General features: G+C 50.5%; 2 protein-coding genes across 4 annotated transcripts in view; one reads left to right on the top strand and one right to left on the bottom strand.

Annotated features, from left to right (window-relative positions):
* Positions 1–296: 296 nt before the first annotated feature.
* CDK4 (cyclin dependent kinase 4) lies at positions 297–5,731 on the top strand. Its single transcript, XM_049783089.1, has 8 exons — positions 297–986; positions 1,434–1,672; positions 1,823–1,958; positions 2,253–2,420; positions 2,580–2,689; positions 4,711–4,761; positions 4,893–5,028; positions 5,340–5,731. Exons 2-8 carry the CDS (start codon positions 1,455–1,457, stop codon positions 5,430–5,432), a joined length of 912 nt encoding a protein of 303 aa, XP_049639046.1. The 5' UTR covers positions 297–986; positions 1,434–1,454; the 3' UTR covers positions 5,433–5,731.
* A 163-nt stretch (positions 5,732–5,894) lies between these two features.
* Positions 5,895–17,526, bottom strand: part of TSPAN31 (tetraspanin 31) — a 13,468-nt gene continuing 1,836 nt past the window's right edge. For 2 of the 3 annotated variants that reach the window (XM_049783098.1, XM_049783097.1), the window contains exons 2-6: positions 7,963–8,130; positions 7,300–7,380; positions 6,863–6,988; positions 6,519–6,629; positions 5,895–6,441 (exon numbers count right to left, since the gene is read on the bottom strand). In XM_049783098.1, coding sequence (XP_049639055.1) covers positions 6,367–6,441; positions 6,519–6,629; positions 6,863–6,988; positions 7,300–7,377 — 390 coding nt within the window. In that variant the 5' untranslated portion in view covers positions 7,378–7,380; positions 7,963–8,130 and the 3' untranslated portion in view covers positions 5,895–6,366. Of the gene's footprint in view, positions 6,442–6,518; positions 6,630–6,862; positions 6,989–7,299; positions 7,381–7,962; positions 8,131–8,690; positions 8,914–17,526 lie in introns of those variants that run through there. The other variant, XM_049783096.1, reaches the window with a different exon arrangement.

Here is a 17,526-nt window from a genome sequence, read left to right as displayed (position 1 = left end):
TGGCATTGTTTCCAATAGGACTACATATTATTGCAGATAGTTCTATCACTCCTTTATATATCTTGGGTTTGGGGTCACACCCCAAAGTGCCTGATCAGGGCTTCTACTCCCAGCTATGGGCAACTATGGGGTGGTGCCTTGGGATCTAACGGTCCTCGCGGCTGCTGAGTAGTAAACTCAGCCTCATTGAGCTATCTCTCCCATCCTTTTACACTATTTTAAAAGCCAACAATTTTAGCTGAGACAACAACAACAACAACAACAAAACCCAAGAACACCCTCTGGACCCAGAAAGCCAGCAAGCAAGCGCTGGGCACACATTTAGGGAATGAGTGAATGAAACAAAAGACTCAGATGGGCGTGTTTGCCTATGATGGTGAAGCAGAAGGGCGACAGCACCACCTCTCGTCCCTGATCATCCAGGCATCCCTCCCCATGGTAGAAAGAGTGAGATGATGTCTAGGGGAGACTGGAAAAGCGCCTAGGCTGGGCCTGGAGCCCAGACTTGGGAATCTGGGTGGCCCAGGTTACCATGGTACCCAGAGGAGCTCCACCCCAGTCCACCACCTCCCTCCCCAACCTGGGGAATGGCAGGCAGCTGGTCACGTGGTCCACCGAGCCCTGTCAAAGCAGTCACGTGGGCTAGCAACAGATCCCAGGCCTCCACCCGCACCCCCGACTCCCCGCCCCTCGCAGCCTAAGCCACGCCCAATTGCCCCTCTACGCATGCGTGGAACGTCACGTGCGCCACACATCCGGCGTTCGCCCCGCCCCCGCGGTTTCCGCGCGCCTCTTTGGCAGCTGGTCACATGGTGAGGGTGGGGGGAGAGGGGGCCTCTCTAGCCTGCGGCCTGGCCTGCGTGTCTATGGTCTGGCCTGCAGGGTCCAGCTGCCTCGGACAGTGCTGCAAGTATATGGCGTGGCGAGAACCCGAGGCTGGGCACCGATAACAGGAAAGACCCCCAAAAGTCCTGGCACGGAGTGAGGTGGGTGCAGCCCTCTCATCCTGGAATGTGGGGGGGTCCAGCCTCACCCTGCAGAGTTGCAGCATGGATTTAGTGGCAGGAAGGGTGGATCATGGGGGGAGGAGGGGGACAGTGTCATGCATGTCCTTTGTGGCCCTGGGGGAGGGGTGATCTCAGGATTGGGGTGCAAGGGTTGGGGTGCTGGGGGTGTGTCTCTTTTATGAAGAGCCTGATGGCCCCCCAAAAGCAATCGATTTCTTGCTCTGGGACCACACGTGGTCAGCAAGGCCTGGGATGGCCTTTGTGTGTGAGCTCAGGGGCCGGCCTGCCTCGTGGGCGCTGGCTCGGGGGGGGGGGGTTTAGAGGGGACGATCGGCGGCGATGGGATCATTTTTGAGGGAGTCACTTGGTTGCTTGCAGGCTCTTGCTTCGATAAAAACTTCGATAAAAAGTTTTCTTTGTTTGTAGGATTTCATCCGAATCTGAAGAATGGCTACCTCTCGCTATGAACCCGTGGCTGAGATTGGGGTCGGTGCCTATGGGACGGTGTACAAGGCCCGGGACCCCCACAGTGGTCACTTTGTGGCTCTGAAGAGCGTGAGGGTCCCCAATGGAGAAGGCTCTGGTGGGGGTCTCCCCATCAGCACCGTCCGGGAGGTGGCATTGCTGAGGCGGCTGGAGGCTTTTGAGCACCCCAATGTTGTCCGGTGAGAAGGTGCAGGGTTGGGAGTGGTGTGGTTAGGAGACCAGGTGGCACACCCCACCCCACCCCACCCCACCCCCAGCAAATGGGAGGCCCTAACGGATCAATCACATCCAAAGGGATTGATCATTGTGTGCCCATTTATTCTGGCCAGGCTGATGGATGTATGTGCCACCGCTCGGACGGATCGGGAGACCAAAGTGACCCTGGTATTTGAGCATGTGGACCAAGACCTTAGGACTTACTTGGATAAGGCCCCCTCACCGGGCTTGCCAGTGGAGACCATCAAGGTGAGATGAACAGACACTTAGGGTTAGATTGCCACTGATGTAGTAGAACCAGCTGGCATCTTGGTGGCACCGAGTTTCTAGTCTTATCTATACCCCTCATTTTTATTTATTTCAATTTTTTGTTTTTTGGCCCAAACCCGGCAATGCTCAGTTCTGCACTAGTAATCACATCTCATGGGCTCAAGGGACTATATGGAATGCCGGGGGTTTGAACCATGGTCAGTTTTGTGCAAGGCAAGTACCCTGACATATTGTTTCTACATCCTCAATACCTTACTTTCCCTTTTAAACCAGGATCTGATGTGCCAGTTTTTAAGAGGTTTGGATTTTCTTCATGCCAACTGCATTGTCCACCGGGACCTGAAGCCAGAGAACATTCTAGTGACAAGTAATGGAACTGTCAAGCTAGCTGACTTTGGCTTGGCGAGAATCTACAGCTACCAGATGGCACTCACACCTGTGGTCAGTAGAAAGATGGAAGCCAAAATCGGGGTCTGTTTGTGGGTGAAAGTGTAATTGCCCTTTGCAGTTAACCAGCCCCTCCCTTTGTGACTTCAGTCAATCGAGTAGTTGCATTAACTTTTAACCTATAGGGCCCTCATCCACTGATATTCCCATTAGGTTGTTACACTCTGGTACCGAGCTCCAGAGGTTCTTTTGCAGTCTACATATGCAACACCAGTGGACATGTGGAGCGTTGGTTGTATCTTTGCTGAGATGTTTCGTCGCAGGTATGGGACCCAAGTACCTTGAGCTATCTTAAATTTCTCAACCGTCTTATTCTCTTTTTGGGGGGGGGGGTGGCCACGCCCGGTGACACTCAGAGGTTACTCCCAACTCTGTGCTCAGAAATCACTCCTGGCTCGGGAGGCCATATGGCAGGGGTCCTCAAACTTTTTAAACGGGGCCAGTTCACTGTCCTTCAGACTGTTGGAGGGCCAGATTATAGTAAAAACAAAAATTATGAACAAATTTCTATGCACACTGCATATATCTTATTTAGAAGTGAAGAAACAAAATGGGAATAAATACAATATGTGGCCCTCGGGCCGTAGTTTGAAGACCCCTTCCATATGGGATGCCAAGGATCAAACTCAGGTCCATCCTGGGTTAACTGCGTGCAAGGAAACGCCCTACTGCTGTGCTATCGCTCCGGCCCCTCAACTGTCTTATTTTTAAAACTGTCTGTTGGTGGGGCCAGAGAGATAGTACAGCTGGCAGGGTGCTTGCCCTGCATGCAGCCAACCTGGGTTCAGTTCTCAGCGTCACATATGGCTGAGGTTGTGACACTCTTCAAAAGAAAAAAAAAGGCAAGCTGCCCATTTTGCGAACCAAAAAGTTAATATAGCAGGATAGTAGTAGGGTTCTTACATGCTACTGACCTAGATTCAGTCCCTGGTACCTCATAAGGCTCCCATATGGCACAGAGCCAAGAGTAAGTCCTGAACACAACCAGGTATGGCAGAAAATACCTGCTCGTTCCTTTGTTTTGGGTCACACCAAACAGTGCAGAAGGCTTACTCCTCCTAACTCTGAGATTAGGGATCTTCCTGGCAGGGTCAGGGAACCATATAGAGTGGCAGGAATCGAAACTATCCATTGTACTATCACTTGAGTCCCAAAAAACTGCCTGCTTTTTTTTTTTGTTTTGTTTTTGGGCCACACCCGGCGGTGCTCAGGGGTGACTCCTGGCTGTCTGCTCAGAAATAGCTCCTGGCCGACACGGGGGACCATTTGGGACACTGGGATTCGAACCAACCACCTTTGGTCCTGGATCGGCTGCTTGCAAGGCAAACGCCACTGTGCTATCCTTCCGGGCCTCAAACTGCCTGCTTTTAAATGCAACCAGTTCATCCATAATCAACAAGAATACTGTAGAACTTGGAACTTCATTCTTTTTTGGGGGAGGGGGACCATACCTGGTAGTGTGCAGGGTTACTCCTGACTGATCAGAAAGTATTCCTCGGGGCCAGATCGGTGGCACAGGGCGTAGGGTGTCTGCCTTGTGCGGGCTAGCCTAGGACTGACCTCAGTTCGACACCCTGACATCCCACATGGTCCCCCAAGCCAGGAGCGATTTCTGAGCGCACAGGCAGTAGCACCACTGGGTGTGGCCCAAAAACCAAAAAAAAAAAAAATCATTTCAGGCAGGCCGGGGGAACCATTTTTTGGAGGGGGGTAGGGGAAGAGCCATACCTGGCGGTGCTCAGGTTACTACTACTGGCTCTGCTCTCAGAAATCACTTCTAACAGGCTCAGGGACCATATGGAATGACCAGTATCGAACTAGGGACATCAGGTCAGCTGTGTGCAAAGCAAACGCCCTACCCGCTATTCTATCTCTCCGGCCCCCAGAAGGACCATTTGGGATGCCAGGCATCAAATCCAGGTTGGCTGTGTACAAGGCAAACACTATTTACTGTGCTATCGTTCTGGCCTCTAGAACTTCATTTTTTTGCTTTTGTTTTTGGGCCACACCCGGCAAAATTGGGTTACTCCTGGCTCTGTGCTCAGAAATCACTCCTGGCTCAGGGGACCATATAGGATGCCGGGGATCGAACTCGGGTCTGTCCTGGATCAGCCAGGTGCAAGGCAAACGCCTTGCAGCTGTGCTACCACTCGGGTCCCTGGAACTTGATTCTTAGTATACTTTCTTCATCTCTGTGTTGTAAAGCCCTCTATTCTGAACCTCGAAACATTAATAGTGCTGTTGCCGTGTCTTTCATTGCTATTTTGTATCCTTTCTCATGTAGACCTCTCTTCTGTGGAAACTCTGAAGCTGATCAGCTAGGCAAAATCTTTGAGTAAGTGACAGCCAAGGGGAAGAATTTTTCATTCTTAACCCTTTCCTGCTTGTTGCACCCTGGGTGGTAGTTGGCTGACTCTGAAGCTGGGGACAAGAAAAGAGCTATTGATAATGGTTCTGTTTCCACAGCCTGATCGGGCTGCCTCCAGAAGAAGACTGGCCCCGAGATGTGTCTCTACCCCGAGGAGCCTTTTCTCCCAGAAGCCCCCGCCCAGTACAGTCAGTGGTACCAGAAATGGAAGAGTCTGGAGCCCAGCTGCTGCTGGTACGGGGCTTGGGTGTGGGCGTAGATGGGGGGGAAACAGTGGGGTGAAAACAGTAACAGTATAAAAGGGATCCAAACCATGCTTACTGAGACTTGGTGGATGGGCTAAATCGTATCGCTGTAGTAACTAACCAAGCAAAAAAGAATCCTCCTAGAGTAACAGAAACTTCCATTTTTGTATGGGTACTGGGAATTGAACCCAGGGTGTCTTGCATGTGAGGCATATAGCATTGCTGCTACTGAGTTAGATCCCCAACATCTGTAAGACTTTGTTTTTATAAGCCCTTCTGACTTTTTGCGTTTTCCCTCAGGAGATGCTGACTTTTAACCCACACAAGCGAATCTCTGCGTTCCGAGCCCTGCAGCACCCTTACCTACAAAATGGAGAAGGTAACCCCGAGTGAGCAGTGAAGTGGCTACAATGGAACCAAAAGAGAAGCTGTCATTTCCCTCCGAGAACCTTTCACCGAGGCCATCTCGCCTGATCTGAGGCTGGGGAATTCCACCACCAACTTTTTTACAGAGAATATTTTGCTGCCTTAATGACATTTTCCTCCACCCCTCCTTCTGAGGTTTATCCTTCTGCCTGCCTTTCCTTAGACCAGGGGGTGTGCCTTGTTTTCCCTCCCCTACTTGATATTGGAGTCCTTTTTGATACAAGAAAAAAAACAAACATGTAGTCTTCTATTTGCTACCCTTCAAATGTTTCTTGTTCTGATTGACGGCCATTGGGGATTTGGAAAAACCACTTAGAAGGTAAAGCTTTTGCACTCTCTTCCTCTTTGAACTATGGGGTCTTCATAGTTAATGGAGCCCCCTTCACAGGTAAAAGAGAAGAAAAATCACTTAAGCTGATTCTTTGAATCTGGAGTTAAAATGGCTTTTATTTTTACATTACTGAATCCCCCCCCCAAACAGGACCTTTGTTACAAGAAAAAAATTCTTGGTAGGTTTCTTTCGTGACTCTGGATCTGATTTACCTTTGGAGCCAGGCCAAGACGTGTTGAGGTGGCCCAGCATGTGGAATGGAAAAAAGAGAAACCAAGCCAGGAATGAGAACAATCTCCATAACATTTCATGCACTCCCAGGATCACCCTCAAATCCATCCGGGGAGAGAGGAAAAAAATTTGTTCTTGCTTCCACTAAAACATTTCAAGGCATAAAGCCTAGCTAAGACACTTGACTGGGGTGTCTTATCTCAGCCACCATTAGGAGAGGTGGGGAAAGGCCTTTCCTTTTTCTCAAACAAAAAAGGGTTCAATACACCCTAGGTTTTCTTTAGGGGCAGAAGAAAATGCTTAGGTTGAGCAGGAACTATGCCAGAAGAATCCAGAGTCTCATAGGAAGGCACTAGGGTTAGCTCGCGGGTCTTTCTGATTCCGGAATCTCATTGCTAACCAAACACCAAGAATCTGTTGAAAAGGGAGAAAGATAAGTACCACTCTCTGTAGTCAAGGGGTATATGTATGGGGAAACTGTTGAGTGTTACCTCTGTAAAGCTAAAGAAGAGACCAACACCTCCCAGGATTTTGAGAGCTTCATCTGAATGCTTAAGAATCTTTTCTCCACACAACAGGCAGGTATTCGTCTTCATGCAAATCTGAGAATAAAAATCGTTCCGAGTTAGCATCTTACGAAATGTTAAAAGATAGCTACCAGAACCTATAATGAATGGCATGAGAGATTTATCCCATCTAACTACATTTTATTCTTCCCACCGCGATCAGCAACGGAGAGCCCTGGTACTCCTAGAGGTAACCACATTCAGACTCTAACATTTGCCAATTTAGACATTGTCTTTCCCAGGCTTCTCCCCATATTCCTCCAACTCACTGCAGCACAAGTATAATCTTGATTCAGGGTTGTATGGTTGAACAAGCCGCAGCAATCAATATTTCTTTCCATTTCGTGCCGGGTTTTATTGCTCATGACCCACCAAGAAGCACTGATGACATCTGTCTGGAGAACATAGATAGGTAGAGAAGAATTTTTTTTTTTTGCTGCTTAAACCTTAAGCATTCTACATACTGATCTTGGTTAAAGTTTCCTATTCCTGCTTCAGTGAAGGGATTCTCTAAGGAGCCAAAGTATATTACAATGACATAGACATAATGATAAATATGAACCTCGGGTTCTTCAATGTAGCCAAACATCTCAGAGGAAGCAAATGGCTCAAGCGTTTTAACGCTGGTGAACCTAAGAATGTTCTATGAGACCAAAGGGGTGGGTATTGCAGGTTAATGAAAAAAGTGAGTCGAGTATCTCCTTACCTGTTGGCTTCGGCTCATAGCCAGGCAGTAACAAGAAATTACAAACTGGGAAATGAAGACCAAACCAAGGATGATCATGTACTGGAAAGAGGAGTTGGGGAAAAAAATAAAACTTCCAAGATTCTTTACTTATTTATTGGTTTTAGGGGCACACCCGGTGACATTCAGGGGTTAATCCTGCCTATATGCTCAGAAATCGCTCCTAGCTTGAGGGACCATATGGGATGCCGGGGATCGAACCATGGTTCATCCTAGGCTAGTGCATGCAAGACGGACGCCCTATCACTTGCACCACGGCTCTAGCCCCTTCTTTATTTTATTTTTACTTTTTGACATACTGATAGGGGGAGGGAGACAGTCCTGGTTCTACACTCAAGTGCTACATTTGGTGGTGCTGAGGGGAACCCTATGGTATGCCAGGGAACAAAATCTGGGTCAGTCACATGCAAAACAAGCACCCTATCCACTGTACTGTCCAGTCCCATCATTGCTTTTGAGGGGGGTTTCATCTAAGGATGCTCAGAGCTTACTCCTGGCTCAGTGGTTGGCTTGGCCTCATGCAAAGCAAGCATCTTACCCACCACTACCACTCCAGCCCCTACTTTTCAGAGACATTTCGACCCCTCAGAACATGGGTGCCCTCACTACTTCAGGTCAGGATACAAAGAACAGCAGAACTTGGTGGTGGTTGACAGCACCCACCAGTCCGGCCACGGCAATGAGGAGAAGGAAGACTCCCACTGCAATAACTCCTCCGATGATCCGAATGCTGGACACCAGGCCCAGGCCGGTCCCCCAGGCAGCCACTCCAATAAGCAAGAAGCCTACCAACTTGAAACAGAACAGAATATGTTTCTGAAGGATTCCAGCAGGCAGCACAGCCAAATAAATGGCAAGAGGGTCTTAACACAAAAGAGAACTGTTGAGTAAGAATGAGGGAGTAGACTGCAAGGGGATCAGGGACATCCAGGATCATTCCTCCCACCTAGTGGTGATCAGAGAGGGAGATCAGGCTATTAGGGATCAGGCTGGGAGAGGGGGAGAAGGTGGTAGGTAGACAGCAGTTCATAAATAGGATAAATAACTTTTAGCTTCTGCCAGCACTTTATTTTGGGGGGTAAAGGGAGAAACTGAAGTTCACAAGCAGGGTTGGGTTTTGTTTTTTATTTGCACACAGCCATGCACCCCACCCCCAGACAAACCTCCAGCCACCGGATGTCTTTCCTCTCTTCCCACGGAAGTCCCTAGGAATTCCCTCTTCGCCGGAAGCGTCCTGGCATCTTCCAGGAACGCCCAGCGTACCCCCTAAGCCCGCCGGAAGTCCCCCTGCAGCAGCTGCGCCCCCCTCGCCTCCCCACCCAGCCGCTGGCCCCCCACCTCCCAAACCTCACCATGTAGACCACGTTGAGCGCGCACAGCGCGTTCTTGGAACAGGCAAAGTCGCCGCAAACCATCTCCCCAGCTGCGGGTGGGGGGGACCCGAACGGTCCCAAGGACTTGGGGGCTGGGGGAGGGTCTCGGGCGCGGCCTGCTCGAACCCCAACAGCTTCTGTTTCTTTAAATCCCTTTCGCCCAACCCGAGGCACTGCGCCTGCACCGGCCCACCCTCGCCTCCCGATTGGCGAGACCCGGTCTAATCCTGGCCGGCCCGGCCCCGGGTGCCAATCACTTCCATGTCGTCACTGTCCCGCCCCTCCAGGTTCTTTCTTGGGGGGACCCGGGTTGGAAACCGAGTCTTCTCTCGTCCGAGCCGGGGTTCGAGGCCCACCTGATGGCTACTGGACGGAGGAGGCGGCTGGAAAGTTTAAGGGCTTTTGGAGCCTGGCGGGACGGGCTCCGCCCCCTCGAGAGCGTGGCCTGCCCCACCCCTTTAGTTTAGACCCGCAGTGACCTCACGATGACGTCATCGTCTGTGGGCATGACGTCACGCCGGGACACACCCCCACTTCCCCCCGAGGAGCAGTATCTTGGGCTATTTTGGCCGGCCATTCTTTGCCTAGCCACCACCACACACACCCCCTCCCCCCCAGTAAATGAATTCTCGAGCTTTTGCAAGTGTGGCTAACTTCGTGTCCCTTCCAAGTGGATGTTTAGATTCTAGAAATTTTATGTGAACCTCAGGGAGTGGTCCTTTCCTCACATCCTTCTTCCTTGCTCAGCATCAATGACTGAAAGACAAAAAGAAGGAAAGAAAAAGAAAAGAAAGAAAGAAAGAAAGAAAGAAAGAAAGAAAGAAAGAAAGAAAGAAAGAAAGAAAGAAAGAAAGAAAGAGAAAGAAGGGAGGGAGGGAGGGAGGGAGGGAAGGAAGGAAGGAAGGAAGGAAAGAAGGAAAGAAAGAAAGAAGAAAAAGAAAGATAAAGAAAAGAAAGAAGGAAGAAAGAGAGAAAGGAAAGAAAAAGAGAACGAAGAAAGAAAAAGAAAGGGAGGGAGGAAGGAAGGAAGGAGGGAGGGAGGAAGGAAGGAAGGAGGGAGGGAGGAAGGAAGGAAGGAAGGACGGAAGGAAGGAAGGAAGGAAGGGAGGGAGGGAAGGAAGGAAGGGAAGGAAGGAAGGAAGGAAGGAAGGGAAGGAGGGAAGGAAGGAAGGAAGGAACAGATAAAAGAAGAAGAAGAAGAAGAAGAAGAAGAAGAAGAAGAAGAAGAAGAAGAAGAAGAAGAAGAAGAAGAAGAAGAAGAAGAAGAAAGAAGAAGAAGAAGAAGAAGAAGAAGAAGCCATAAGTACATATATGGATGTACTCAGCACACATAATGTCTGTTCGGGGACTCACCAAAAACAATGACAAAAGGAGGGGGCCAGAATATACTTGTGAGAAGGAGCCAAGTGATAGTACAGTGGGTAGGGTATTTGTCTTGCATTCGGACCAGCCAGTTTGATCCCTGGCCCCCCATAAGGTCCCTTGAGAATCATCAGGAATAATTCCTGAGTGTAAAGTGAGAAGTAACCCCTGAGCATCACTGAATGTGTCACCCTTCCCCCCAAAAAAATTTCCTCCAGAATATTCATGTGAGGAGAAGAAAGTCTCCACATTTTTACTCGGGGTGGATAGATTGGTGATCAGTATGTTATAGCATCCATTCTTGGACACAACATCCTTACCATGTGGCTGGAGAAAAGCATGATCCTTCTCCCACAAGAAAAAGAAGCACAGCAGCTATGGAGTTTGCCTAGCACATGGCTGACCCAGGTTAGATTCCTGGCATCCCATATGGTCCCCAAGCTTGCCAGGAGTGAATTCTAAGTGCAGAGTGGGGAGTAAAACTTGAACACAACTGAGTACGCTCCCCCCCCCCAAGAAATGAAAACAAATAAACAAAAGGGGCTGACTTGTGTTCGAGGCTGAGCAGAGTTCAACATCCCCTATCATTCCCCAAGCACCATCAGGAGTGATTCCTGAGTCCTGAATCCAGAGCCAGGATTAACCCCTGAACATCTGAGAGTGTTTCCCCCATCAAAAAAAGGGGGGCAAGGTTTTTTGTTTGGTTTTGGTTTTGGCAGCTCTGAGGGGTTACTCCTGACGGCTCTGAGGGGTTACTTCTGGCTCTGCGCTCAGAAATCACTCTTGGGGTGCTGGAGAGTTGGCATTAGAGGTAAGGCGTCTGCCTTGCAAGCACTAGCCTAGGACGAACCTTGGTTCAATCTCCCAGTGTCCCATATGGTCCTTCCAAGCCAGGGGAAATTTCTGAGCACATAGCCAGGAGTAATCCCTAAGCATCAAACAGGTGTGCCCACCCCAAAAAAAAAAGAAATCACTTTTGGCAGCTTGAAGGACCACCTAGGATGCCAGGGATCAAAACCTGGTCAACAGCATGCAAGGCAAATGCCCTACCAATTGTGCTTTCACTCCAGCCTCCACCCCCCCAAAAAAAAAGCAGTTCTAATGAGAAGAAAAAGTAAAACCATCCTTTCATAGAAATAAAATTTTGTGGTGTGTGTGTTTCTTAGATTCCATAACTACATAGGAATAATCTTCCTACTTTCAATACTATTACTATACGATTTCTGTCTTTGCCACTCATTGGCTGTGCTACTTTTCCACCACTTGGGCTCTCTGTGCCTGTTTCTCATCTGTAAAGTGGGGATAAATAACCACACATCTGCCTCTCAGGCTGTTGTGAGGATTGCATGAGGTAAGACACAGAAATGTTATGAGCAGAACCTGGCACATGAAAACACTCAGTATTATTATTACAGGGTTTCGCTGGTCCAGTGGGTCGCCCCATGCCAACTCTCTTATCTCAAGCTATATAAATATTCTCATATGTACAACCCTTTGTAAATTAAAAATAAATTTGCCAAAGAGACATTTGGCAGGGCCAGAGAGGTTTGAGCCCTGCAACTTCAACCACCCACATATTCCCTCTTATCCCTTCTACATCTTCATTCTTTCCTACACTTTTTTCTATCAATCATCTTCTTTTCATACCCTAAATCAAGAGCAAGACAATGGTATTAGAGATAAAGAAAATTGGTGAATAAGCATTTGGGTTATGACGTGTAGGGGAAAGGGCATCATAACCAGAGAGACCTAGATCCGTATCTTTACTTCACCTCTACTGACCTCTCAAAGCTTTAGTTTCTATTCATGCAGAAAAGGAATAATCCAATCTTTAGGCCTATGATGAGATATATGTATATATATTATACATACATATGTATATTATACATATATATGTATATTATACATATATACATATATGTATATTATACATAACCATTATAACAAATTAGTTATTATAAAATCAAAAGAACATGCAACAGTGGTTTTGTTTTGTTCTAGGTTACCAACATAACCTATTGTCTGTTGTTGTCTGTTGTATGTGATTACTTAACCTTTTGAGCAGAGCAGGTATAATGCGGTGGCTCTGATTGAGAAAAAATTGTGTTGCAAGATGTAAGAATGCTGGGGTTGGAACCAGAGAGATAGTACACAATAGAAAAAAAATACTGGGGCTGTAACTATAGTCCAGGATCTCTGAACACTGTCAGAAATAATTCCTGAGTTCAAAGCCAGGAGTAATCCCTGAACATCACATGGTGTTTCAAAAAAAAAAAAAGAATGCAAAGTTTTAGGGGCTGAAAAGATAGTACAGCAGGTAAGATGCTTGCTTTGCACATGGCAGACTTAAGTTTGATTCCCGGCGACCCATATGGTCCCACAATTTCTGTCAGGAGTACTTCCTATGTAGATATAGGAGTAAATCTGAGCATCATTGACTGAGGTCAAAAAAGATACTTTTGGGTGGGGACTACACCTGGTGGTGCTCAGTGATCACTCCACATCTATACTCAGGAATCACTCCTGGCAGTACATAAGAGATCATATGGAATGTCAGGGATGGAACCCTGGTTGGTCAAATACAAGGCAAGTGCCTTTCCCAAAGTACTCCAGTTCCCCCAAAAAGTTTGTTTGTTTTGGGGCCACACCCAGTAATGCTCAGGGGTTATTCCTAGCTTTCTGCTCAAAAATAGCTCCTGGCAGGCATGGGGAACCATATGGGATGCCGGGATTCGAACCACTGTTGGTCCTGGGTCAGTCACTTGCAAGGTAAACGCCCTACCGCTGTGCTATCTCTCCAGCTCACTATGGTTCTGGACCCAAGAAAGAAAATTGTTAAAAGAATACAGACTTGGGGCCAGAGAGATAGCACAGTAGTGGGCATTTGCCTTGCATGGAGCCAACCCTGGATGGACTCCGGTTCAAATTCCGGCATCCCATATGATTCGTCATGCCTGCCAGGAACAATTTCTGAGTGCATGCCAGGAGTAACCCTTGAGTGGTGCCAGGTGTGACCCAGAAACAAAAACAAACAAACAAACAAAGAATACAGACTATTTGTGGGGCCTGAGAGATAGCACAGCAGCAGGGCATTTGCCTTGCACGTCACCAACTCGGGACGAACGGTGATTCAAATCTCAGCATCCCATATGGTCCCCAAGTCAGGAGCAATTGCTGAGCACAGAGCCAGGAGTAACCCCTGAGCACCGCCGGGTGTGACCCCCACACACACAAAAAATAAATACAGACTATTTGAATGTCAAGTGGCAGGTGGTAGTACAAGTGGCAGTACATCCCACTGTACTGGAATGTGGGGCTATGAGGCTGACAGACCAAGTGTGCATATATTGCAAATGTGTGTGTACTGGAGATGCAAGGCATATCTGTAGGTCATCAAGCATTTGGGACCGCACCTGGGACATGGCTTGCCACACTCTCCCAGGACCAACACCCAACTAATGAGCCACCTCCCACAGGAGGCCCTAAGATGCTTGTTAAGAGCTCTCAGGCACCTGGTTGGGGAAGCCACACAGGCTGCCGGTCGAACTGATAGTCTGACGCTAGAGGGGGTGGAAGGCACAGGAGGTAGTGCTGTCTCAGGCTGTGGGTTTGAAGTCTTCGGTCAGGAAGTGAGGCCAACAGACGGAAGGGCGGGCAGGGGCGGAGAATTCTGGGGCACAGGAGAAGGGGCCTTCTGGAGGTTGTTTTTTTTTTGGGGGGGGGGAGAGAAATGGGGACCATGGACTTGGAGGCCAGAGAGTGCTCTTAGCCTGGCAAGACAAGTTTGAGCAACATGCACGCCCAGAGGCAACTGGCTATAGCCACCGTGAGAGCCGAAGTCAGAAGACATGAGGTGGCCAAACAGGCTCTGCGCCGCCTCAGAAAGCTGACAGAGAGGGTGAGTGACCCTGAACTTCGAGACAGTATCCAGGCCTCATTGGACAGTGTGCAAGGTAAGAGAGGGGTCAAGTTTCCAACACGAGTGTCTCAGGAACCAGAGATGGCCTACAGGGTTTGCTGGGGACACCACACTTCTAGCCAGCTACTTTGTAGAGTCTGAGCGGGAGCTGGGCCTCAAGAGACTGCATTTATTTGCAAAGGGTAGGAAAAGACTTGGGAGGTGTCACTGTTCCTCTTTCCCCAGCTCTCATCCTTATCCCAGGGGGTTAAAATCCAGGTCACTGTCATATTAACCTCCTGGCAATGGAGAAGTGGGTGAGTGTGGTAGTGGGAAACGAGCTGTTATAGACCTCGAGTGACTTGAACTTGCCTGGGTGTCCGGGGCAGGAAGCAATCTGGGCCAGGAAGTTCTGGGACTGGATATTGCGTTCCTTCCCAGGACCCATGAAGGATCAGTGACCTTTAGTTCGGCAGTTAAAGAGAAAAACACGCACGCACATGCACAGCATTTGAAACACACTACATGGAGTATCTCAGGTTCCCAGGCTCGAGGACACACACTGGTAAACCGTATTCTGCTCAGCGTGAGTGCTGTGATTGCCCCAGGTCTCACTCATCTTTGTCCCTTCTCTGTTCCTAACCCACTCTTCTTCCCCCCACCCCATACACACACCTTCCGCTCACTCTACCTCCTTAGTGCCATTAGAGCAAGTGATGACAACATAGGGAGGAAGTGCTGCCATGGCAACACCATCAGCCACATCCTCCTGCCCACCCCAGCCTTCAATCCTGCGGTGGGGCCCCGGCAGGAACAGTTTCTCTCCAACCAACCTCAGGGGCTCCACCACTCAAAAAAACGGGAGGAACTGGAGGTCGCCTCTAGTGGGCTCTCAGCCCATTAACCCCAGAGGAAGCCAAGGGCTAATGAAAGCAGGCCTGCTGCTGCTCACGAGGGTGCCCAGGAGAGGCACGTCCTCTGTCATCTTCAGCCACTTCCAGACTCAGTTTTCACCTGCTTGCCGACAGGGCCTAGAAACCCTTCTTTCCACCCAGGATGCCTCCTGCCAGACTTCTCTGATGGTAGAGATCTCCAGAACATAACATGGGGAAGGAACAGCTTGCATGGGGGTCTATGGGAACAGTCTGATCCTCTTCCCAGGGCCCCTCTGAGGCTCGTGCCCCTCTCGCTTCTGGTTGCCTACCCTTTGCCAGGAACTGCAGCTGACACCCTCTAGCTTGCCTGAGTGGTTGGAAAGGCTGACTGAAGAGGGAGTTGGACCCAAGGGGTCTCTTGGAAGGAACTCCTTAAGCCCCACCTCTAGAAGGGAAAAAAAGGGGGGCTGGAAAAGAATGTTTAGGTTGGGTGGAGAAGCTCTGAGAAGCTCTGGCTGGAACTGTGAGAAGCTTCCAATCTTTTTTATATGAGTTGTTTCATTCCTTCCATAAGAATCAAGATTTTGTTTCCATTGAACATAAAGGAAAACTGAGGCTAATGGAAGGAAGGAAAGAAGGAAGGGAAGGGAAGGAAGGAAGGAAGGAAGGAAGGAAGGAAGGAAGGAAGGAAGGAAGGAAGGAAGGAAGGAAGGAAGGAAGGAAGGAAGGAAGGAAGGAAGGGTGGAAGAAATGAAGATAAAGATAAAGAAATCTGAATCAACAAATGTCTTTCATGTATATGCACACCCCACCTCCAGGCTTTCAGAAAAGGTGAAAGGCAAATGAAGAGTTTTCTTGTTATTGGGGAGAGAGGGGAGGGGAGAAGCTGCAGGATCTTGGGGGGACTTGGGACAGATTTCAGAGAGCACAAAGGGCACCCAGTGAGCATCCTGCTTCTGCACCCCCATCCTCACCCCCTACCAGGCCAAGCATGCCGCCTAGCTCCTGCCTCCAAGAGCCGCCCACGACAGCACTTATTATAGTCTGGCTGCGTCAGGGAGGGTGGGACGCCAAATTAGGGGAAAAACTCAGACTCTGAGTCCCCAGGGAGGGGTCTCCTGGGGAGACTTTTCCCAACTCCCACCCCACCCCATCTCGGTCTCTGACCATGTTGGTCTAACTCATTCATTCTTCTCTGGGTTTGGAAGACCCTACTCCCAGTCCAGGGACCCTGGATGTGTGGGGGCCACGGAGCTGTCGGTTTTTCTGTTCCATCTCCTCTTTAGCCCTCTTAAAGCGCCCCAACCTGAAAAAAAATCTCAGGAGGTTGAATAGGAACCCCCAGAGACCTGCTCTTGCTGCCTCCCCTGAAGGGGTCCCGGTCCTTTATCACCTAGGGTGCTCAGGACCTCACATGTGGCTTATCAGATCTGACGAGAGAGCCTACCCCCAAATCCCCTGGTGCCCCCTACTATATACACCGATCCTTCTTCCCTGCTTATCCCCGCTGTTTCTGAGGCACTCTTGGAGCTCCGGTTGCTATGGAGACGAGTTGCATTTTGGTAAGGGGGTGACACTCTAGACATAATTCCTTCTGTAGCTGGAGCCTTTGACTCACTTAGGGCCTAGGGTTCCTGGGGCTTCCAGCTTTCCCTCCTCCAGAGACCTTCCCACCCGCTTCCGACTCTGCTAAGTCCCATGTTTGTCCCCATCCCCCTGGGAACACTTTCCAAGTTCACTTTGGGACAGGACAGTTGGGCTTAAGTCGTGGCCTGGTCAACGTTTCATGTGGGGCATTAGGGGTGAGCAAGGGAGCTGGTCTTTCCTGCAAGAAGCATATCTTCCTACCCAAAGGTCTTGGGTAAGGGATTTTTGGGGGGGGGGGGGCGGCGGCTTGCTTTCCAGTCTCCCACTTTAGCCTCCCTAGTATTGGCCCCGCTATGCCTGCGGCTGCCCGTCGTGGACGTTGAGCCTGGTCCCCATCTGCCCCGTCCAGCAGGGGCGCTCTCGACGAGCGGTTCTTCTCGTCTGGGGGTTCGCCGACGGGATCGGGGGGTTCAGCTGTGGCTGTGGCTGTCCCTGTTCCAGGAAATCCAGCCCAGGATTTGGGAGGGAAGAGATCCAGTCCTGGGTTTCGCGCCGCCTTCGCAAGACAGCGGCGCTGGTGGAGCGAAGGCTGGGGGGGAGCCAGCCGGGGAGGGGGGCGGGGGGCCGCCTCCTCCTCTCGGGCGGCGAGGGGAGCGCCCGGACCCAGCCAGCCAGCCAGCGCGCGCATCGGGACCCAGCCGAGCCCCGGGCGAGCCCCCCCTGGACCCCGATCCCGCCTCGCAGCCCCTTCCCTCCCTCCCTCCTTCCCTCCCCGCCGCACCCCCAGAGCCCGCGCCCCGTGGGTTGACATCTCGGGGTCCCACCCTCCGCCTCCTCCCTTGCCTCCCCCGCCGCCGGCGCGCGCGCCGCTCCGCATCCCCAGCCAGCATCCTCCCCGCGCCCCTGCGCATCGCATCCCCCGGTAGCTAGCTGCCCGCCCCTGGGGGGTCCCCGCTCCCCACCCCAGCCTGCCCCCCAAAACCCAGCCAACACCCCAGCCATCCCTCGCCTCGGTCCCTTCCCCTTCCCCTTCTCCTCCCTCCCCTCCGGCCGCCCCCCGCGCCCCGTCCGTCCTGTCCTCCCCGCGCCCCCC

The sequence above is a fragment of the Suncus etruscus genome, chromosome 11 (genome assembly GCF_024139225.1).
Source record: "Suncus etruscus isolate mSunEtr1 chromosome 11, mSunEtr1.pri.cur, whole genome shotgun sequence".
Taxonomy (NCBI): Eukaryota; Metazoa; Chordata; class Mammalia; order Eulipotyphla; family Soricidae; genus Suncus; species Suncus etruscus.
The sequence above is the reverse complement of the archived record's forward strand: the minus strand, read 5'-3'. Positions and strand labels throughout refer to the sequence as shown.